The sequence below is a fragment of the Lygodium microphyllum genome, chromosome 1 (assembly GCF_053477565.2).
Source record: "Lygodium microphyllum isolate KBCC chromosome 1, Lygodium_microphyllum_v1.1.10, whole genome shotgun sequence".
Taxonomy (NCBI): Eukaryota; Viridiplantae; Streptophyta; class Polypodiopsida; order Schizaeales; family Lygodiaceae; genus Lygodium; species Lygodium microphyllum.
Genome location: NC_141135.1, coordinates 192026660 through 192051806, shown reverse-complemented (window position 1 = coordinate 192051806; position 25147 = coordinate 192026660). Strand labels below are relative to the sequence as shown.

Sequence of the window (25147 nt, the reverse complement as noted above, 5' to 3'; positions counted from 1 at the left end):
GGGCACCGCCCACTAGCTTTATTCCTATTTTGTGTTAAAGCAAACTCAAAAGCTAAAAGCTTGCTATTTTGTAATTTGGGCTATTATTTGAGCTTGAAGATGAATAATACATAAAATACATGCTTTGTGGAGCGCTCACACAAGGCATGGGGGGAGATTGCACCCAATTGGTCTCTTGCTCTTGTCGTTCATGCTTTTTACCTTGTAATTTGTGCAAAAAGTAGAGTTCTATTGTTCTTGGGGACCTTCCGGCATTCACTACGCGAGCGTACAGCATCCGATCTGCGCACCAGATCCTATAGGTAGAGGTTTGAAATTACCTTTATACAATTACCAAGGGTAAAGGCGCGAGTAGTTGAACAAGGGTCAGTGATAACATAGTTTCTTGACCCTAAAGAGGGTCAATTATAAAACAAGTGTTGGCACACATATATTTCCACTTTGTGGCTTGCACTTGCCATATATTAGAAGGCTCATTTTCTTACATTGGAATTTATGGAGCAAACATTATTTTGTGATTTTTCGATCAAGATGAGTTGAAATCAATTTCTCCAATAGAGATAGACTTGATGTACATCTTTGTAATCTCAAACCTTCAAAAATTTTAAAAATAGTAAAGATCGAGTTGCAAACTCTTAGTTGTTCAACTACTAGTCCTTTATCCCTATAGGAATTAGTGCTAGGCCTGGTATTTCTTTCAATTCTAAGAGTGCAAATATAGATAATGAGTTAGTTGCACACCATGAAAGAATGCCCACCCAGTGCCAAAAATGAAGGGGCATAAGGACAAGTGGCAACATTTTGTTGGTGCCGCATTTCATGGGCTGCTATACGTGGGCGGGCAATATCCCCTGCCCAGTGTGCTGCATTTGCGTCCAAGGAATTGCCCTTGAGAGATATGAACTCCTCGCTAGCGCGGGTAGAAGGCCATTGGTCCATCTCCTACACCATGCACCACTTTTTGAAAGTGACCGAGCATTTCTTTGTGTAAACAATTGACGACTGGGAGTTAACATTTTTCGCTTGGGCGGGCGGGGCATGGGGGTGTGTAACCAGCCATAGATAGACATAGAATAGACAAGAATATAGATATAGAATAGATTGGGTTAGACAAGAGTATAGACATAGAATAGATTGGGTATCGAATAGAGCGGGTCACTAAACCATTTGGAATTTTCCTGGGATTTTTAGGGAAGGAAACTATTCGAATGGGGCAGGGCGGTGCAGGGCGGTGCTCGGAAATATAAATGTCTGTGCCTGCTAACAAACATCAACTAACGAAGGTCAAACTGTGCTTTCATGGCGGATCGCCTTCGCTATCATCATCCCTCGGAGAAGGGCGCGAGCGAACATGGAGACTTTCACGATGATCCTGACAGAGATAGAGACTGGAAACGCCGGCGGTTTGGAGAAATCAATCAAGGCGTAGAGCAGAATGGACATGGTAATCGCATACGTACAGAAAACAGAGACCATGAGGCTGGAAAGGGCTCATCTTTGGCCGGCCGGGATACGGAGGGTTATAGGGATGGGTGTGGCACACGTAGCAGTGGCTATCTCAACAGTATGATTGTCCGTGTGGATAGTGGTGACAGTGGTGGTGGAGGAAAAGCAGAAGGATACGGAACAGGAACGTATGGTCACTCCCGGGAAAGTCATCGTAACCTTCCCTGTGATATGGCACCAAGAGAATATGGCCGAAGTGACAGATTTATCCCATGTGCAGGTTTGGTTCTTCAACGTGCTTAGGGCTTTGCTTCTCGGCTTTCTGATATCTGGATAAAGACCTACACGGTCTAGGGTTCTAGCATTTCTATAGTTTTCAGCAGCTTGCAAACGTGGACATTTGATAAGGGCTTTCTGCATCTTTGCGCAAGAAGTGGTATAAAAGGAAATAATATTTTGGCACAAAATTGTGCCCTCGTAGGATTCGGCTACCCTAGCTTTAGGTGATATTATCCTTCATTTCTGTCAGTTTCTTAGTTAGGGGACAGGTGGTTCACTTCGTTTGATGGGAGACAGGATTGACAGCATTGCCTTTAGTCTGGTGGTACTTCCTGTGGAGAGGCACCACCTAAGAGACCCTCTTCGAAACAACACTGGCTATGTAGGACAGTTGAGAAGTGTCCATTGTCTGGTGGACAATTGACAAACCTGACAAAGTGCCTCTGGTGTGCTCAGAACATGGTGGCGGGCAGTCAAACTTTGTTTCTTTTTTGGGGTTTTATGAACTGCTTTTAGGATAAAAGGTTCAACACGGTGCATTGTCACATGGTTAAAATCTACTGAAGGCCTTAGCAGTTGAGGTATCGAAAGGTCTAGCGTTATCAGTTGCCCCATATCTAAAACTTGAATCACGTATGGAAAAGGATTTGGCTTCTAATGTGAGGCGGATGGATGTTTCAAAGGTGGCAGTTTTGGTCTCAAGGGTGAGATGGTTATATCAAATACTTCAGTATGATACCAACAGCCAATGAGACAACAGTATATTGAGTTCCATTATCTAGAGTGCAAATTTGTCATTTGGCATTTGGATGTTGACTAAATATACTAGCTCCACAGCATCACATTAGCAGGTTCATCTGTTATTTTAGGCCAGACTATCAATGAAAACAACAAGTGGCTGGAGGATAAAAGTAGGGTTTGTGAAGTAAGTGTGAAATATGGAACATTCAGATCAAGATGTGGAAGGCTTGGTGCAAGGGTTCCAACGAGAACATCACCAGAAACTGGGATACTTTTAAACAGAATGGACTCAACATTTGTAAACTCCAAGGAATACTCCTGATATGGACAAGTTTGAATGAATTTATGGCTGTGACCAGAGGAGCATTGTGAAATTTGGCTAGACAGATCATATCCTAGGTAGATTCTGTCTGTGTTTGCTGTAGTATTTTGTAAGGACAGAGCTTGTTTAGGTGTTTAATGGTCGCTTGGGTTTTATCTTGTGTGTCATGGAGATATCATCACTGAGATGTTCCTATTTGATTTCGTTAACATGGTTTTACTGAGCCAGAAAAACTTGTATGTGGAATGCAATAGTGTGTGACTATGTGCCCTCAAAGTGGGGTGCCTCTAAGTATGTGCAAGAGTGCTAAGGCTATGCAGTGTAGGTGCAAGTTCTATTTATGTGCCTAACTCTATGTGCCTCTTGGAGGTGAGATGAGTCATACCACCCCTTTACTTCATGCTGTCAATAAGTGTTCCATGCAACTTATTGTGATGTAGGAGCCTACGTGAGAGTGCAAGGTCAAGTATGCACTTGGTTGCCTAAAATGGAGGTATTCTTTTGGAATTTTGTGTATTGAGGGCAATGTAAGCTTGGTGTCCAACTCTAAGGTATGTGTATGTGTACCCTACCATGGATATATATTGTTGCTCCTCATGTGCACTGGTGAGTGCTTTTTCTACAAGATCTATGCTTACTGTAGTATTTTGTAAGGGTTGGGCTTGTCTCGGTGTGCGATGGTCGTTTGGGGCTTTCCTGAAGATTTTGTGACATGGTGACTTCATCATTGAGATGTTGCCATTTTCACTGAACTAGGAGAACTGACAGATGACTTGGCCGCATGAGATCAGGGAGTCCTGTTTAGATGGTTCAAGGGGGGAGTAGGCATGTTTCAGGCTACTGTTAACCACCTTTACTTCCAATGTCATCAAGGGAGAATGGAGTCTGGGGTATGTGGTACTCAGGAAGACAGGAATCACTCTCCATTTATCATGAATGGAAATAGAGTGATTCTGGGTGCAAATAGAAATGCCTTGTCTAGGGTATTCAGTAGTGCAGGCCAGGATTACGCCTGTAAATTTTTGTGCACGGTATGGATCATGTGTAAATGCTCTTCAATTCAATTGCTTGCAGAGACTGCTTCAGTTGTTTACAAAGGTGCAGAAGCTCTGTTGTCCTTGGTTCTTGTCCATGGCTAGTCACATGTTATTTGTTAGTCACTACAGTGGTCTACATGAAGAGATAGTCTGCTTTTGGAGTGTTGTTTGAAGATTGACTTTTAAGGTTCAGAATCATTTTATTTACTAACTTATTTTTTGTGGCTGCTACCAAGCTGCTATGGTTGCTAGATATGAATTTGTTTAACCAGAACCTTTTCTTGCAGATTTGGCTGCGGCACGGGAAGCTGAAACAATCTGTATATCAAATCTGTCTGAAAGAGTTTCAGAGGATAGTCTAGCAGAGCTGATAAGGGAGATTGGGCCTTTTGAGGTACGTAGCAGCTCAGAAGTTCTGTATGTAATTTAGGTGCTCTTTTTGTTTCACTGACTTATAGTCCTGAAGATTATGGCATTCATTAAAATTGTGATCTGTAGTCAAGAGATCTCTGGATTCTTATGGTCTTCCCATGGATTATCCTATTGATTTGCCTGCACTTCGTGTTTTCCACTGTTTTAAAAGGTTGGGAGTGACCACGAAGCCTTTACTAGTCCTGCACTCCTGAGTCCCGAGTGCGCTGGCTTCTGGTATATGCCTGATGTCTTGTCAAGGACAGGACCTCTGGACAGCCTTCTACCATTGCGCATCATATTCAATGATCCCTCTGGCATATGGAAAGGGGGCTGTGTGTGAACATGTCCAGCTGGGATGATCTAATGGAGATACCAGGCCATGCTCTTTGGCATGGATGCCTATGAGCAAGGAGTATAATGTGCCTTTCAAGTTTCCAGTGAGGGCCTTCAGGAGATTCGGTTTCTGAAACACTCCCATGTATCCAACCTGCATGGGTGAACCATGAGACATGACACAAGCTATACAAGCATAACATAGGAACATTGAGGGACGGGAACAACTAGCTCAGCTCCAGCCACAAAGCTAATATGGGCTTAACCCTGAGCTTGGGGCTAGTGGTACGTTAGATGCCAAACTTCTTTGCTCTGGTTAATTGGTCCTATCCATCCAATCATCCTTAGGCTCCTTGGAGGACGTACTTGTGTAGGGGACACATGTACAGCTGTTCAGCTCATGGCTTGGTTGGGAGTCTAGATAGACAAAATGTGTTTTCGTTTGCCATGGTTAGGAGATTTTAGGTATGCAACCCCCTTATGTTTTCTTAGGTGGCTATTGTGGGTTTATGGTTTTCTAAGAGTCAGATCCCTTGACAACCTAATCCTTTTTGAGATCCTAGGTGACAAAAATGACAAAGAGACCAGAGAGACAGTAGGGTTTGTGGGGAGAAACAGAGAATGTGTATGGCAAACACTGAGAGAGAAGAAAATCTCAGAAACACAAGAACACAGTGATGATACATTGAATCATGCTAAGCTGATATAGTGGAGTTGAAGCTGAGAAGGTAATTGCACTATCTTGTTTGAATCAGGTGGCAGCACCTATGGGAATTTGCACAGCGAAGGGAATGAAATGTAGTCCTCTGTGCAGTGGGCTATCAAAGTAATCACTGGAAGGTGAAGGACAACTGTTGAGGGAGCGGACCATAGTTCTTTGATGCCATCAGACATGAGGAAGATGACCCCTAGCTATCGAGGGAGCAAGCCTAGTCCTCAGATACTAGGGAGATGGCCTGGGTAGCAAAATGCAAACCCTCGAGTGTGTCAAAGTTGTCAAATGCAGGGAAAGCAACCCAAATACTGACGCTAGGGGATGGATGATGATGCTAGATGAAGAGAAAGCCACCAGGAGAGTAAACATAGCTTGTGAGGGTGACGCTAGGCAGTAAGATATATGACGCCAGGTTGGGGAAGGTGATGCCAAATGTGGAGGAGGTCTCCAGGTAGCCAAACACAAATTTGGTTAAGTTTGAAGGGAGTGGAAGAGGTTGCTAGCTATGGAGGGTTGACACCAAGGGGGGAGTGCTATCGCTAGTTTTAGGAAAGATGCGCCAGCTGAAGATGGAGGAAGGCCATGAATTGTGATGTCCTTCGTATTGGTAGTAGTGGTGTGAAGACTGAAGAGTGTTGGAGTGACATAAGAAGAGGGGTGAAGAGCGACTGAAGTGGGTGTTGGTGGTGGTGAAGAATGAATGAAGTGACCACCTATTTATAGGCATAAGCTATCTAGGGTGGTGCACCATTGTGTGGGTGCCCAGTGGAAAAAGTGACCAGAATATGGACACTAGCCTTTTTTGGGACTGTCAATGCGAAACCCTAAATGAAATGTGTAAACTGAAGAAGTGGTTTCTTAACACCCCTCTCAAGCCTAAAAAGAGATGAAGAAAGAGGAGCGAAGAGAGATAAGAAGAAAATGGAGAGGATTTGAGAGATCCAAGATGTCCATTTAAAAGGTAATGTATAGTAAGGAACAATAGATGAGATGGATTGTAAAATTCGACTCCACTTTGAGAGAGAGAAGCCACTGGCTCCGTAACTCTACGTTGAAAGAAATTCGAAGGTCTCGTCACCAAGTCGCGGCTGAACTTGCAAGGCTCTAATCTAAGTTGTACATCCCCCTTTGAATCCCCCTTTACGATAGAGAGAATCCATAGTGACATGGGACGGGGTTTGGGAACGAGAACGGGGACTAGAATTGCCATTCCTTGTCACCGTTAGAGGGGCCTCTAACAAGTGGACGGGATTGGGACCGAACGGAAGCTAGAAGATGGCCATCCCATGTCACTATGAGAGAATCTAATAACTCATGGATCACGAACTCCAAATCATCTGATGATGAAGAAAGTGTGGCCGGTTGTGTCAAAAAAGGTATTTGGGGTGTCGAAGATGGCGAAGAACTCCCACAGGTGGCCTCTTGAACCTGAGTAGTTGAGGGTTGGAAAAGGTGAGGCTTAGGTTGGGCAACAATTAGTGGCTCTCAATGGAGTGGATTGTGGAGCTGAAGTAATGGGGTTGTCAAGATGGCATTCGTGAAACCCTAGAAGTAGAAGCAATCTCCGTAGCACATTGTGGCAGTTGTGATTGAGGAGGTTGTGGTACTAGTTGATCCTCCTATGCACAGTGAAGGGAGCGAAACACAGTCCTCTGAGCAGTGGGCTATTGAAGTAATCATTGGAAGGTGAAGGATAGCTATTGAGGGAGCGTACCGTAGTCCTCTAATGCCGTCAGAGATGAAGAAGATGATCACCAGTTGTTGAGGGAGTGAACCACAGTCCTTAGATATTGGGGAGATGATCTCGGTAGCAAAATGCAAATCCCAGTGTGTTGGAGCTGTCTAACATAGGGAAAGCAGCCCACATGCTGACACCAAGGGATGGATGATGATGCTAGATGAAGGGACAGCCACCAAGAGGGCAAACGCAGCTTGTGAAGCTTGTCAATCCAAAAACGCAAGCACCTAAGGTTGCAGAAATCTTTTGGCATTGCCAGGCAGAACGTTGCTGACGCTAGGTTGGGGAAGGTGACACCAGATGTGGAGGTGGTCTCCAGGCAGCCATAATGCAAATCTGGTGAAAGTCTCAAGGGAGTGGGAATGGTTGCCAGCTATGGAGGATTGATGCCAGGGTGGGAGTGCTGTCGCCAATTGTAGGGAAGATGTGCTAGCTGAAGATGGTGGAAGAAGGCCATGAACTGCGATGTCTTCTGATAGGGGTATGGGCAGTAGTGGAGTGAAGACTGAGGAGTGTCAGAGTGATGGAAGAACAGGGGTGAAGAGTGACTGAAGCGGGTGTTGGTGGTGGTGAAGAATGAATGAAGCGGCTGCCTATTTTTAGGCATAAGCTGTCTAGGGTGGTGCACCTTTGTGTGGGCGCCCACTGAAAAAAGCGACCAGAATGTGGACACTGGCCCTTTTTGGGACTGTCAGTGCGAAGCCCTAAATGAAGTGTGTAGATTGAAGAAGTGGTTTCTCAACACTGGGTGTGGTTGATTAGTCATGATGTCAAAGCAGAAATGTGTGCCACTCTGTGAGCAATTTGGCAAGTGGCTCCTTTGCTGTGCTGTTATGCTACTCACCCGTAAAATGGTTGTGCTCTGTTGCTGCCTAATGTATACATGACATAGTGAACGGTTCTGGTGGATACTGTTTGTTTTCCATATGCTGTCTGTGTGCGCATGTTCACAAACATGTATGCATACTCTTCCCCATTGTAGAGCGGGATAGAACCTGACTTAGGATGCTTTTTAGATTGTCCCATGCCCCAAGACAGCAGGCCATTTTACAAGGGGTAAATGAATTTTCTTAGAATGCTATCACAATATTCCAAGTTTCTTGACTGAACAGACCATTGACCTGTGTTTGGATTAGGGCTGGTGTTAGTTGGTTTATTGTAACTCATATCTGACATGTGCTTGGAAAATCCTCTCTTCCTTCCCTTCTGTGGTAGGGTTGTGATGTGCTGTGTGGTGCTGTTTTCTTGTAATGCCTTATTCTGTCTGTATCTGACCTGGCATATGTTGTCTTATGTTGTCTTATGGCTGCTGTTGGTCGGCTGTTACTCCACAGGTTGATAAAAATATGGGTGTGGTAAAGGTGAAGATCTACAGAGTAAAAGAAACTGGTGCTAAAGAGGCAGAAGTGATCTTGCGTGACCCAAGCAGAGCAGCGGATTTAGCAGACCGTTTGGATGGTAAGTGTACTTTTTAATTTAATTAGTTTCCTTGGTGCAGGCCACATTTGGTCCAGACTTGCATTCTTCAGGATCATCCAAATCTGTTGCTGTCTCATCCCTATAGCTGCTTTGTCCTTATATAATGTCGAGTAGTACCGTTCTAAAGCTCTCTCTTTTGACCAGGTTGCTTGTTTCAGGGAAGCAAGATGAAAGTTTTCTGTGGGCGGTTACCTTACAGCTGTAGCCCGAAACACCTACGAAGGCAAGATACATCAGCATATCTGGATGGAGCAAATGACACTAGCTACGCAAACATTAGTGGGAGAGGCGGGAGTAGAGGAAGGGGAAGGGGTGGAAGTAGCAGTGGCCGAAGCTTTGGAGATCGTCCTTCTCAAACCCTAGCAGTTGCTGCACCATGGGATAAAAATTTGGTAGGCCGAGGCTATGGAGCATGTGATGACTTCCCTTCTACCAGTGATGGAGTTCGGAGAAACAATCCTAATGTTACTCCCAGAGAAGGTGATTGGATTTGCTCCGAACCAAGGTGAGAGCAAACTCTGCTTTTCAATGTAAGTAATTGCATGTTGCTCCTATGCTGTTTTCATATGTCCCTGGTGGTTTTTGCAGTTGTGGCAATCTGAATTTTGCCCGAAGGACTCACTGTAATAGTTGTAACAAGCCAAGGAACCCTGGAATGAGAATGCGTCCAGATAGCTCTCGAGATCCACCTCGAATCTCTGAACATCCAACAGGAGGGATCAACAAACAAAATTTGAAGGGTTTTGGACCAGATTCTGACAGCCAGAGTTTTAGTGAGCCTTGTAATACTCATGAACACCATCTTAATCGAGGATTTCTATCCCGGGGGCCTCAGAAAAATTGGCGTGAAAGGGATCTCGATCACTCTCAAGATCAGTTTGACAGGCATCCAGCTCATCGAACTTATGATGTCAGCAACAGGGGCAGGGGGGACCAAGTCAAATTCCGTGGCCACAGAAGTTTTGGTTTGTTCCCCACTAAGGTCGATAATGCTCGATGGGGCAAAGATATCCATGACAGAAATAGATTGCGTGAGCAGGCCACACACAGGAATGACAGGACCGTTTATTAGTCTTAGTTATCTTAGTAATGATGCTAGTCTTATGATTGCTGGAGTGTCCCTCTAACCCTTGATGAAGAGAGAGAAGGTTTTTGTAAAAATCATCCATGCTAGGGTGATTATATGTACTACTGTAAGGATATCACGACTCCTGGTGTATCTACCTGTGCTGTGATTTTTCTTGACATTTTCTAGTTGGCCGTTCTTACTTCAGAGCTTTAACATTATGAAGAGCTCCCAAATTGCTTAGATTATGATATATTTTTGTTGTTAAAATGTTGTTGAACAGTGAATGGAGGTGTCTGATGATTGGGTTTTCTAGTTCTATGCTGGCAATTTGATTAAATCTCCTGTCGTGCTTGCCATTTGGGTTTTCTCATTACCATTAATCACATTTAGCCTTTAATTGCAACTGGACAAATAAAAAAGGCTTCATTAAATTGTCCACACAACGTAATTAGTCAGGATGCTTAAAGTGTACATGCTCTGGGTCCAGCAATGTTACAATATATCTTTTTGCGTCTAAAACTAAGACTTCACAGGAGTAAATAGGAAAATGGATTAAATGTAGCTTCTTTTAAATAGTTTGCATGGGATGTATTTTTAGAAAGAGGATAAAACTAGGGGAATTTTTATATCATGATGAAAATACTTGCTTGGCTGGCATACTGTTCAAATATATAATGCAAGGTGAGGTTCACTATCATTTTCCTATTTATCTTGGCATCGGAACATTAAAAATAAAGATGTAGAGAGTTTGCTTTATGATAGAAATAGAAAATATGACCTAATATGACCTTAATGACCAAGCCTTGTGTTACAGAACGTTCTTTATTCTCTATTTGACATCAGTGCAAAAATGTAAGTGGATGTTTGATATGTAATATTTAAAAATAGGCCATTGTACTTTTACATTTCAACTTCTTTGACAAAATTCTATGCAAGTTGGCACACGCACTTGTATGTACACACAAGAATTGTGTAACTTTTTACATACAAAATAAATAAGTAACTTTAAACATGAATAAATGAACATACAATATGTACATGTATAGATGTGTTTGCACATATGTGTGTGTGTGTGTGTGTGTGTGTGTGTGTTAGGATAGGGGAATGAAATGAAATGATGTATTAACATTTGCAAGAGGTCAAAATGACTTGTAAGGCTATAAATTACAATTGTTTGTAAAATGCTAGAAGTGTTTAGAGATGAACACTAAAGCAAAGGAAATCGAAATCTAAATGTTGTTAATAAAAGAAATTAGTTGGGAATATGAGTGTATATATCATCTCAAAAACTTCATTGGTTGACATAGGAACATTGTGTTAGAAACCGATGCCTTGCATTTGATCATCTTGAAAATCCTAGATACTAGTGGCCTCTTTTGACCTCCGTCATCGTATATATGACATGATGTGAAAAGTGGATGTGGAAGTGATGGAGGGCACAAGACTCAATTGTAACCAACAAAACAATGATAATGCTACTATTAACAAGTACTTGTATAGAGAATATACTTTCATAGAGAGAGTAGTATTTTTGTACTAATGTCATAGTTAATTGTTTTAGTATAGAATAATAGTGAAATGTATAATGGAAACCAAGTACTAATTCAAAGCTTAATCAACATTACAAAATCCACAATGAATACAGAAGACAAGCTTGATTGATGTATTACTGTCATGTATAATGATATTGATCATAATCAAATTGATGAATAAGTTGAGGGAGAACTACTCAATCCACTCACATTAAGTTGAGATGAAGCTTTGGGTTATGCTCTTTTAGTTCAAAAATGGATCCTCTATGTTCTCTCCATTTTCTCTCTTGGTTATTGCTTGACATGAACATTATATATCTATCTATATATAATAGCATAGTGCATTAAATCATACTTTGAAGATCATGTTGGTGGTGCTACATTAGAGCTAGTCTCACCCAAACCTTTGGTAGGTAGATGGTGCATAATGTGGTGAATAACTCTATTTCATATTGCATATCGAGATGATGGGTGTAGCTCAAGTTATTTAGCTCCCCAAGTAGGTAGCTAGAGATTTCTCGCACTTATTTGCCAACCATAATATAGCCTTGATATTAGGAGATTCATTAATCCCATCAAGCTGAAAAGAAGGGTGTTAAAATTTTCCACGATAATGTATAGTCTTGCAAAGTCAAGGGATGTAACTAATTCATTCCAAGAGTTGACCTTGCCCTTGTGCAAATTGTAATATTTTTTAAATGGCATTGTGTCTCACCTAGTGCCTACAATTCCTAGTTTTGAAAATGTCTAATTTAAAGGCCAATAAAATGGGTTATGTGCCCAAGGGTCAAAAGAGGATGGAAACCCTCTAACCTATGTATAAAAGGGAAAAAAGTAATGAAAGCGGTCATTTGAGTGTATGCTAACTTTGTGTGAGCTTCCTTTTCTTCAAGTTTTTGCATCTATTACTTGAACACTCAAGTGCTATTGAGAGAGAGAGAGAGAGAGAGAGAGAGAGAGAGAGAGAGAGAGAGAGAGAGAGAGAGAGAGAGAGAGAGAGAGAGAGAGAGAGAGAGAGAGAGAGAGTGTGTGTGTGTGTGTGTGTGTAATTGTGAGAATGTGAGGGACATGGTGTGAAGCACTTGGTGGTTCTTTTCTCTTCTCTTGCCCATGCATTCTTATTGCATTCTACTCATGATGGCAATGTGAGGCTCAAGGTGGTAAGTGCACTTGGATTGAGTGCTTGCAAAACAAGATGGATGTACAAGGATCATGAGGCACCCTTCAGCTTGCGAGAGACTACAACAACAAGTGAGCTTGAGGCGTTTCTACTACAATCTTAGTACTATTGTTCGTTGTTACTGCTTCTGGGGATAGCCTTTAGTTTTGAGAGAGAGGTGAGACTAGGTGAGAGCTGGCTTGCATCGGATGGTTGAACTCCTAAAAAAATAGGAGCTTTGCACTTGTCCCACCATCGAGCACAACTATGTCCTAACATTTTGGTTCTATTTTGTCAAGATTGTAGAATCAACCATAAGAGGCATTCACTTCTCTACTGTGCATAGGAATAGGAAACATGCTGTGGGACAAAAGAGAGAAGGGTATGAGGGGTGTATCCAAAGGCACATTCAGGTGCTATCACTAAACGCAAATGATAGCATTCAAGGGTGAAGCACTTTAGCAATAATAAAATTTAAATTCCTTTAAGAAGAAGGGATAGAGGAGAGAGAAGAGAAAAAGGGAAATCAATGCCTATGACACAAGAAACATACTTGTGAGTGTGGAATCAAATGATCCCTATCGGATGCTCTTTTTCTCAAAAGCTTGCATACATAGATGAGTGCCTTCTCATAGCACCTTGTAGCGTTGAATTAGAGACTTGCCTTCAAATAAAAAGGAACTTGGGGATTTAACAACCTTAGGATAGCAAGGACGAATAAATTTTCTCGCATTGCATGCTTTTATGTTGGAAAAAAAACAATAACTGGATGCTTTACATGCAGGGAATCGGATGGGAAGGGTAGTACCTTATACCTAGCTCACTCCTAAAACACAAGCCTTGTATTCTCTTTTTGCCTCGAGATACTCAACACTAATTGTGGTAGTAGAATTGGCCTTGTATTCTCTTTTTGCCTTGAGATATACTCAACGCTAATGGTGGTGGTAGAATGTGGCCTAGCTCGTCGCACACTAGTAGGTGTTTAATGTAGAAGATATTCTAGTAGAAGATTCCTGCACTAGACCTTTGAATGGCACATCACTAGTAGGTGTTTAATGTAGAAGATATTCTAGTGGAAGATTCCTCACTAGACCTTTGAATGGCACATCACTCACTCATAAGATAATTGATGTCTAGGCACTCAATTCTAAATTTTCCCGGCCACTCAACGTCGGCCTGCCATCATGACGACCACAATGCTCTCGTGGAGTCAATCTTCATTTTCAGTGTTCGATTCAAGTGAAATAGGCATCCGAGCCTGAGGCATTCGAGTCAAAGCAAAAGCCGAAGCAGGCGCCCGAGCCTAAGGCATGCAAGTTGACACCAAGCCTAAGGCAATTGATCGAGGCAAGTTTGACCCCAAACCTAGTCGATCTTGATGCGGTTGGTGGCTTGACAAAATCACCACATTGGAGTCCGAATCAGGAGGCACATCATTCATGGCGACACACCATACTTTCACAACCACCTGATTGGCATGCGATTCCACGGACGCAAGCTTGATTGCAGGAGGAGAAGCGCGCAGTGCTATCCTAGCGCAACACAAGAACAACGTAGGCCATAAGTGGGTAGGGCGTAGCCGAGTTGGCAGCTTAAGGAGGAGACGACGGTGGTTTTGCATATATCCTATCAACAAGACAAGACTCCAAGGGTTCACTCGTTCCATCATCTTTTCCCTCCTTGAGGAGCTAAACCTTGAGTCGTTTGAAGCTTTTGAGTCACATGCCATCGAACCAAGCACAATCATAATGTTTGTCTTGCCCCTTGATGAATCAAATGTGTAGAAGGGTAAAGTAGGAAGTTACACTTCTCTGAGAGTCAATTGAAGATAGAAGCTTGTGTCAATCATAGCCTCATCTTTTTCCCAACACTCAATCTAAGGCAACCCTTATTAGACACTGCCTTGGGACATGCCTTGTTATGACCTACTCACTAAATGCATCCATTGTCATAAGGACAAGTGGGACTAGATGCATATTCTTGCTACAATCGACTTTTCTTTCTCGAATGAGAAGTCTCTAAAATCCCTTTTAGGAGATAGAGAGAGAGTGCTCTAGACCAATAGGAGTAGAGCCTCTGTAATGGAAGTTTTATTTTAAAAAATACAAAAATTATTTTACTATATATATATATATATAATATTACAACTTTGTATTATCAATATCTATTTTTAGTCTCTTATATTTGTGATTATGACAATCTTTGCATTAATGATATATAGTCATGGTCACTTTTATTTAATGATATGTTCAGATTAATGATAATGACATGTTTAAACTAAATTCAAATTAATAAAGAGCTTGGCACTTATTTTTTTTTCTCATGTTTTTCTCGTGTTTTTCCCTCCTTTTTGGTAGCTTAGTTCTATATATATGTGTGTGTGTGTGCCATGGAGATATAGAAATTCGACCTTCAACAGGGAGTCCAAGCTCCCAAATCACATCCATATCAGTGTTTAACTCATTCCAAAAAGATGGAAGATGAATTCCTACAATCATTAACAAAGGTAGTTGGATCACCATGCAACATGCAAAACGTGGGAAAAGGTAATATAAAGTAAAACTATAAAACATGAAAGGTGAGAAGGATCGAAGCTTGCACTCGAGAGCTCTGGCGAGAGAGCAAGAGCAAGAAAGAGAGAGACAAGAAATGGGAACTCCAACATTCACAATGTGTGATCGGGCCTTCCTTTATTCAAACTGTCACTAAAAGAATAAAGTGATGGTGACGGATGCCCGCCACCTGCAGTGTGCAGTGGCGGTGATTGTCAGTGTAGTAATACACGGGCGACTAGGTGGAGGCGTCTTTACCCCCAACAACCTCCCACTTAAAGGTGAATCTGCCCTAGTGAGGAGTGAAAAGAAAAAGAAAAAGACAGTACGACATGTACACATGTACAACAGGATGAGGAAAGACGTCATCTCATCCCACGCCCATCAATCTCTTGAGGAAGGCAAAGCGCTTAGTAGAGAGGCTTTTCGTGAGCAGATCTGCATGATTCTGGTCAGTCGAGATCTTGACAAGATCAACAGACTTGTTCTCAACGACCCCACGTATGAAGTGATACCTCACCTCAATGTATTTCGTCTTCGTATGGAAGACCAGATTCTTGGCTAATTGAATAGCACTCATAGAATCCAAATGCAGTGTAGGGATAGCATCAATACCAAGGTCAATAACCAAACGACCCAACTGAATGGCCTCCTTGCAAGCCTCAGTGGCTGCAACATACTCGGCCTCTGTAGTAGAAAGGGCCGTGCATTTCTGCATCCTGGACATCCAAGAAACAACACCTCCAGCATATGTGAATACATAGCTGGAAGTGGACTTCCTACTATCTGCATGTCTTGCATAATCAGAGTCAGTGTATCCCACGACTCCTGTATCCTGGCTGCCATAGCATATGCACGTATCTGCAGTGCCCTTCAGGTACCTCATGATACCCTTCACGACATCGCAATGCTTTTTGCTAGGTGTAACCATATAGCGTGCCGCAACACCAACTGCAAAGGCAATATCTGGACGAGTGGCTATTATGGCATACATAAGACTTCCCACTGCGGATGCATAGGAAAACTTGGCCATCTCGGCCATCTGCTCATCTGTCTGCGGATAATCAGTCTGTGATACCTTCACATAAGAAGGCAATGGACAGCCAATAGGCTTTACGTCCTGCATGCGGAAGCGCTCAAGGACTTTATGAATGTACTCTCTTTGTGATAAGTAGAGGAGTCCCTGATGCCTGTCGCGTCTAATGCGCATACCAAGTATGTGAGCGGCCTATCCCAAATCTTTCATCTCAAAGCTCTTCTTGAGCTGAGCCTTAAGAGCATCTAGCTCATCATGAGCTTTCCCTGCTATCAGCATATCATCCACATAGAGGACCAAAATCAATAAAGAACCATCACGGGCTTTCTTCGTGTAAAGACACAGATCCGTAGCACTCCTACTGTAGCCTGTGACTGCATAAAGGCATCAAACTTATGATACCACTCCCTAGGTGCCTGTTTCGAGCCATAAAGACTTTTCTTCAATTTGCACACTAGGTGCTCCTTGCCAGGTTCTGCAAAGCCCTTAAGCTGCTCCATATAAATCTCATTATGCAAGTCCCCATGTAAGAAAGCCATCTTGACATCCATCTGGTATAAATCCAAGTCAAGCTGAGCAACCAAAGTCAAGACTAAGCGCAGGGTGTTCATCTTAACCACAGGAGAAAAGACCTCATCAAAGTCCACACCATGCTCCTGCTTAAAACCCTTTGCTACCAATCTAACCTTGTATGCCGGCTTGGGGTGTCCAGGGGTACTTTTCAGCTTGTACACCCACTTGCATGGCAAAGCCTTCTTGCCCTTAGGCAAGGAAACCAAATCCCAAGTCTCATTCTTGTGCAAGGAGTCTATCTCAGACTATATAGCCCTCTCCCAGGAGTGACTGTCACCCCTGCGCATAGCCTCATCATAAGTGAAAGGCTCTCCTGCATTTGTAACCAAGACATAATGCATCGAGGGCTGAAATCTATCAGGTGGACGTCTGTCTCTAGTAGACCGTCTCACGGCACACTCTGCTGCATGCCCAGCTGCCTGTCCAACACCCTGACCATGAGCATCTGTTGTAGCTGTAGGCTGTCCAACTGGCTGTGCGGGAGCTCTCGGCTCCTCCTGAAATATGACCCTGCGAATCTCAACAACTCTTTCAGGCTACCTATGCATCTTGTCTTCATGGAAGACTACATCATGACTGCGGATGACTTTCCGCGGCTACGGATCTCGGAGATGGTAATCCATCTCGCCTGTATCCCCATAACCAAGGAAAATGCATTTGACACTCTTAGGATCTAGCTTACTTCTCTTGTCCCTAGGCACATGGTAAAATGCCTCACATCCAAAGACACGGAGATGCGCATAAGAGGGAGGTTTTCCAGTCCATACCTCCTCGGCAACCTAGAAATCCAAACCACTAGAAGGTGATCTGTTTATGATATGCACAGCTGTACTAACTGCCTCAGCCCAAAAGCTCTGTGGTAGGCCTATGTGGCTAAGCATACTATATACACGCTCCTGGATGGTTCTATTCATCCGCTCAGCCAAACCATTCTGGGGAGGGTGTAGGGGGCGGTCAACTGATGCTTAATTACCCCTCTCATCACATAACTGCTCAAAAGCACGTGAGACATACTCACCCCCATTATCTGCCCTTAGGCATTTTAGCCTATACCCAGACTGGTTCTCAACCAATGCAAGCCATCTTTGAATCACAGCCAAGACATCGGGTTTCAGCTTAATGGGATAAAGACGCACCTGAGTCCAAGAGCCAACACTGTGCATACATAGAGTGTATCTTTGTCATCTGCGAAGCACTAGAAGAAGCTGCAAGGATATAATCATCATCAATATCCTCAGGCTGCATAACATTGATCTCTTCAATTTTAACACTGGACTTTGCAAGCACTATGGTGCGATCAGAAGTCTTATCTTGCACTTTGTCTTTCCCCTTATCTTTGCGCCTTTCATTGCGTAGTTCATGGCATTGTGGCCTAATATGGCCCTTTTTCCCACAATGGTGACAAGTAACATCTGCATTCTTGCCACGGGATTTGCTACGTGACTTCATACGAGACTTGAACCGAGATTTTTGAGAATCCCGTCCACGGCCACTACCACTACCACTGCCATGCTTTCCATATCCATCATTCCTACCTCTACCTGTCATAGCATGCGACACACGAGGGGCATCCAAATTCTTACGGTTAACCTCTTCCCGTTGACTTGTCTGACTTGCAGAGTACCAGACTAATGTGACTTGCAGAGTTTGTAGACTTGCAGAACTTGCTTGCTTTGTTGGACTTGCAGAACTTTGACTTGTTAGAACTTGTTGAACTTGACTGGTTGTGTGTGACTTGAAGTTTGGGATGACTTGACTGATTAGAGCTTATGTGATTAAGCTTGGTAGCTTAATGTTACTATCAACGGCAAAATTCGTGGGGGGGAGCGTTTTTTAAGGCAGAATTTTCGGAATATACTCTGAGATCTCGCGTTGCAATTTCGAAGCTTTAAGCTTCTTAAAGCTTATCAAGCTTTAATACTAAGCTTACTAAAAATAAAAGCTTTTAAGCTTGTAAGCTATGGAGCTTATCTCTCTGGTTTTTGACGACTTGATGAAGAAGATGTAGGAGTGGTCCTCCGCCTCTGCAGACTGGTCCTTCGCGATCCGATGATGGAAACAGGGGTTCTTGATCGCCAGAAATCTGGATGTATCGACCGTTCACGACGAGATTGACCGTAGAGCCTGATCGTTCCAGGAGCTCCGCCTTCGCACGAGATGGGTAGCGATTGGAAGCTCTTGATCTCAGCTTCGCTCTGATACCACTGGTGTGCAGATCGGATGCTATACGCTCGAGTAGTGAATGCCGGAAGGTCCCCAAGAACAATAGAACTCTACTTTTTGCACAAATTACAAGGTAAAAAGCATGAACGACAAGAGCAAGAGACCAATTGGGTGCAATCTCCCCCCATGCCTTGTGTGAGCGCTCCACAAAGCATGTATTTTATGTATTATTCATCTTCAAGCTCAAATAATAGCCCAAATTACAAAATAGCAAGCTTTTAGCTTTTGAGTTTGCTTTAACACAAAATAGGAATAAAGCTAGTGGGCGGTGCCCAAAGAGTCTGGCATGCCCAATACAATGTCCAAGTAGAAATAACATAATTGTGCGCCCATGCGCATACAAAATAATAATAAATATCCGACGCCTCAATAAATAGGCGTGACAAAATATAGGCACCATGCCTAAAGTATGCGCCCATCAAAATATAATCCATAAATCGAATACTCGCCATCCTCCAATGCTTTCCTCCGCCACTCCTGTTATCTCTACACATCAACTGAAGCATTCACAATCGTTAGTAGAATAATACAATTAAACTGACAAAAGTGAATACCTAGCAGTCTTCAGCTACATAAATAAATCAACTGGTTAGAAATAAATCCTAACCTTAATTTATTACGAGTGCGCACTCTAAACTCATAAACGTTTATTAATTTAATATGCATTTTGCGGAATCACCTGCTATGGAATCACCCATGTACACACTAAATTAATGAAACGCCCGAAAAGGACATGCGTCCCCATCAACTTCTCGCACAAAGAATCCACTTTGTGTATGAGCCCCGGTCATCAAAGTTTACGGAATCCACCGTAAAACCTCACGGAATCCACCGTGGCACGGAATCCACCGTGAAATATGCCTCTTGGCATCATGATCATATCCCCCCGTACTCCCTACACAAGCTAAAACCATCTCTTTATAAGGAAGCCCCCAAATTTGCACTTTTTTAATTATGTAAAATATTTTAAAAAGAAAAACTCAATATTATTCTCATACAATTCCTCTTGATGAATCTCAAAGAAATGGAAGTGTGAAACACCCCCAAAAATACATCTTTCTCATATGCTCATTTTTTTAGAAAAAAAGGGTATAAGTATCGCAAATTCATCGCATGAGGTAGCATGAATGATTTGTGATGCAGATTCATCACATGAGCTAGCACTAGTGTGTGGCTGATCACCCACACCTAATATGGAATTCGAAAGTGTAGATTCACCACATGAGGTAGCACTAATATATTGAAGTTGAACTTTATCAAGCTTGGTTAGCAATTATATTCAGATTTATCAAAATATGACATATATTCCATATTCTAGTGGTATGAGACACTAAAGTTTATATTATGTGGGTAGTAGAGTACCTAAGTTGTTTATGCTCTTGCCATGAGCATCTTAAATGTATAGTACTTTTTTTTTAGGGTTGATGCAAATCCATGTATAGGAGAGGAGAGTAAAAACTTAGTTTTGTTGTTTCTCCCTCATATAGAGCTGGAATTCAAAGCTTTTGAAGTCATTTTGGGGGCTCTACCTCATTCCAAGCACAGTGCCTTGCCGTATGGTCCACTTGGCAACACGATCATTAGTGATGCCCTCATATTGGGCCAATGTAATTCACATGTTGATTTTGCAAGCCAAGAGTTCTTTTTACATGGTTGATTTGAATGGAAACATCCACAGAAGTAATGTGAAGATTGGCATAATTTTGCATCATCATATATACAATAGCATGCATGGCTCTTTATATTCAAGTATCTTAGTAAGTGAAACATATGCATGGTTGCAAATGGCTAGAAAGCTTTTGAGCTAACTTTAGAGAAAGCAATCATTGTGAACATAACACAATTAAAAGGTAAACTCCTTTGTAGACACATCATGTATGTTGCGGGAGAGAAGAGCACACACAATGTAGGTGCTGTCAAGAATGATATGACAGCCTTATTGCACTATTTCATATATATGAATAAAGAATATGGGCGGTTAGTGTTGCTTTCTTTTTCATGACTTCTAAAGTAGCATCTCTAGCTTTACCTACACGACTCTTCGGTATTCTTTTTCCACATCTCGCTAATGAGTGGCATATGGTTTTGGCTATATATATATATATATATATATATATATATATGTATATATATATATATGTATATATATACATATATACATATACATATATATATAATAGAAACAAATATTTATCTCCAAATGATTGAATTGTTCTTCGAAAGTAAATAATCCACTTTCAATTACACAAATAAATATCCCACTAGCCTAAAACCTCTTTTCTTTTTGTGAATATTATTAACATCTCACATTTCAAAATCCTATAAATATCTCACATTTCAAAATCCTATAAATTCACATTACACACTTGGGAATGATTCTAGGCTTGAGTGCAAGTGTAAGAAACTTTAGTTTTGCTAGCTACTCCATTGGCCAAGCCCACTAAATGCACATTGCACACTTGTGGACTTGCAAAGCTCACAAGGTTTTGCTTCACTCCCTTTGCATTTGTGAGCAAAGGGAAGCACTCATGCTACCACATGACTTCTTCCCCTTACTCACAAATAATAAGGATGATACTTTGTGTGACATAACATTGCACTTTATATGTGCATGCTACAATAGCTCATGTACACATGTGGATGGGGTTACATGTGTATAACATAACATTGCACTTTATATATGCATTATACAATAGCTCATGTACACATGTGGATGGGGTTATGTGTGTGCGTGTGAATGTGTATATGTGTCATGTGCCTATATACTTTCTGTACATGAGAAGTTCAACATTCATGTGTAGGTATGGTTATGGGTTTTTTCAATATATGCATGTGTATTACATGCTCATGCACACAAGTGCATTGTAAAAGAAGAGTATCATGCAACCTCAAACCTAGTTTAGTACATATCATTTTATAGATATATAGTCAAATATATATAAGATTGATTGCATGCTAAATGCTAAATGGAATTGCATATTTTGAAAGTAAATTATACTCAAAATAAACTTTTGAAGAATGGAGCTCACTTCTTGTCTTCTAAGCTCTCTTCATTTTCTCATCTCTTTGCTATATGATTTATGCATAGTGTTGATGCCAAGAGGCATATTCCACGGTGGATTCCGTGAGGTTTTGCGGTGGATTCCGTAAAACTATATTTATTTATCGAGGCTCGTACACAAGGTGGATTCCTTGTGCGAAAAGTTGATGGGGATGCCCCTGTCCTTTTCAGGCGTCATGTTAATTTAATGTTCAAGTGGGTGATTCCATAGCGACTGATTCCGTAAAATACAATGGACATTCATGAGTTTAGAGTACACTTGTATTAAATTAAGGTTAGGACAGAGTTTCAATCTATTTATTTATTTTGTAGCTGAAGACTGCTAGGTATTTACTATTGTTTATTTATTTTATTTATAAACAATTGTGAATACTTCAGTTGATGTGTAGAGCTGACAGTGGTGGCTTTGGGTAGCACTGGGCGTTAGCATAAGTCCAAGTGTAAATTTCATTATTGAAATTATTACTCTATTTGTAAGTTATAAGTTTAAACTTCTTTAGTAATAATTAGATCATTGTCCTTAGTACTATTAATTAATTTATTTTTTAATATAGATTATTTTAAAATATGAGATTTAATATATGCTTTTATTGAAATAAACTTTCTTTATGGAATACTTGCTATTTTCTTAATGTGGTTAAGTTTAGAAGGCTTGTCTAACTTTCTTTATAAAAGCAACAGGATCGCGCGCAAAACAGGAGAACAGTCCAGGAGGCATACTCCACGGTGGATTCCGTGAGGTTTTGCCGTGGATTCTAGAAAACTATATTTATTTGTCAGGCTTCATACACAAGGTGGATTCCTTGTGCGAAAAGTTGACGGGGACGCATGTCCTTTTCAGGCGTCACATTAATTTAATGTGCAAGTGGGTGATTCCATAGCGAGTGATTCCACAAAATACATATTTAAATTAATGGACGTTTATGAGTTTAGAGATAATTTTCTAACAATTGTGAATGCTTTAGTTGATGTGTAGAGCAAGTGGCGGTGGCGTTGGGAAGCACTGGGCGATAGTGTGTATTCAAGAAGAAATTATAAATTTTTATGGACATGCGTCTTATCATTAAAGGTGTGGCACTAATATTTATTTAGACGTGCTTATTTATTGAACCGCTTGACATATATCTATTATTTTGTATACGTATGGATGCACAGGTTAAATATTCATTATTGGACATTGTATTTGGGCATTGCCCGACTCTTGGGCCGTCCAACCGCTTTATTCTTTATTTGGACAAAAGCAAACACAAAATTTAAAGCATGCTAATTGTAAAATTGGGCTATTTTTAAGCTTTGAGATGAATAAATTTATAATTACATGCTTTGTGAAGTGCTCACACAAGGCATGGGAAGAGATTGTACCCAATTGGTCTTTTTGCCTCATGTATTGTAAGTCTATTCTCTTGATTTTTGAGCTTAAAGTAGAGTTCTTTGTTCTTGGGGACCTTCCGACGCTCGCTACATACGCATTCAACATCCGATTTGCGCACCAGGATACCAATGCTACGAAGCGGAATAAGTGGCAAATCTAACAAATTAAATCTCAATCATAAACAAAGAATTTAGTGGAAAAATCTAATAAATCAAACATCTCAACTATTAAATACAAACAACATTTAATACATAAGAGGATTTGAATAACTCAATAGATTAAGAAAGAAAAGAGAAAAACACACGATTGAGCCCAACCTCTCACATAGCAAAAGCTATGGTTTCCCATCCTTAATTATATATTATAGTTTTACATGGATATTTACATACATATCTTATATATAATTATAAAGAAAGTACAAATATCAATTGAAATAAAGAGTTTTAAGATTTAAAAAATATCCTGTAACATGCTATAGTTGCTATAGAAAATTATATGCTCTGAATCTTGACGTTGTGACATCACCATCACATCCGGAGTGTGCAAAAATCCCCAAAATGACTCTTGAATCTCTGAATTCTGATTTCGAATAAGGGAGAAACGAAAAAACTAAGTTTTCACCCTATTCTCTTGTTTTACGCATGATCTTGTTGCTTTTATAAAGAAAGCTAGAAAAGCCTTCTAAACTTAACCACATTAAGAAAATAACCAATATTCTATAAAGAAAGCTTATTTCAATAAAAGCATATCTTAAATCTCATATTCTAAAATAATCTATATTAAAAAATAAATAGTACTAAGGACAATGATCTAATTATTACTAAAGAAGTTTAAACTTATAACTTACAAATAGAGTAATAATTTTAATAATAAAATTTATGCTTGGACTTACGCTAACGCCCAGCACCATCCAAAGCCACCACTACCTACTCTACATATCAACTGAAGCATTCCCAATTGTTTATAAATAAAATAAACAAACAATTATGAATACCTAGCAGGCTTCAGCTACAAAATAAATAAATAGGTTTAAACTCTGCCCTAACCTTAATTTAATATGAGTGCACTCTAAACTCATAAATGTCCATTAATTTAAATATGTATTTTGCAGAATCACCCGCTGTGGAGTCACCCACATACACATTAAATTAACATGACACTTGAAAAGGATATGCGTCCCCGTTAACTTCTCGCACAAGGAATCCACCTTGTGTACGAGCCCCAACAAATAGATATAGTTTTATAGAATCCACCGCAAAACCTCACGGAATCCACTGTGGAATATGCCTCCTGGCATCATACCCTCAGGGTGGGATAGCAATTGCCCTCAATTGCTATTAGTTGCTTAATGTAGAGCTAGCAGTGTAGGGTAAGCACTAAGGGCGCGAGCGGTGATCTATTGCACGTCTTCAACTGAACTAAGTATCTAGTATAGGACAATAAATCAATTGGAGTCTAATTATTAACAAACAATTGATTCTAATAAGATTAAAAACTAGTGTTAGTGCTATAGATGTCTTTCATGGGAGTAAGAGAGTCAAAAGATAAGACATAAATATTATGAATGCTAGGTCTCAAACTCAAAGTATCGACAATAACAAATAAAATTGTTATTCTAGTTTAGTAGTAAGTAAAAATTTAACTAAGAATTTTAGAAAAAATAAAATAAAATAAAAGACTTGCCTATCTTACCTTGATTGGAGATCTCTATCTTTACTAGAAAACGTGAATTCGCAACAGAATTAGGAAGTTGAAGAATTTTCCAAAGTACTTTTAAGAAAAATTTGTTAGTATCAATGTTTATCAAATCAAAAGATAACAACATTAAAGGAATACTATAATTGTCAAAAATTAGAGCGAGAATCATATTGAAAGCCTGCTTTGAATAAAAAACAACTTATATCTTCTTGTGAATCAAGTTAGTCTATAACTAGAGAGTTGGAGCTTACAAGGAATTTTACAAAACATTTACTTATGACTAAGACCAAAATTTAAAAAGAAACATATTAAAGATAAGGCTAAAGTTGGATAAAATACTAGTCTCCTACTAGGAAATTAGATGTTTG

The 25147-nt window shown here is 40.7% G+C and overlaps 1 protein-coding gene across 1 annotated transcript; it reads left to right on the top strand.

Moving 5' to 3' along the window:
• Positions 1 to 1129: 1129 nt before the first annotated feature.
• Positions 1130 to 9873, top strand: LOC148042109 (uncharacterized). Its single transcript, XM_087685579.1, has 5 exons — positions 1130 to 1726; positions 4113 to 4219; positions 8360 to 8483; positions 8649 to 9009; positions 9093 to 9873. Exons 1-5 carry the CDS (start codon positions 1300 to 1302, stop codon positions 9574 to 9576), a joined length of 1503 nt encoding a protein of 500 aa, XP_087541705.1. The 5' UTR covers positions 1130 to 1299; the 3' UTR covers positions 9577 to 9873.
• The last annotated feature ends 15274 nt before the right edge of the window (positions 9874 to 25147 follow it).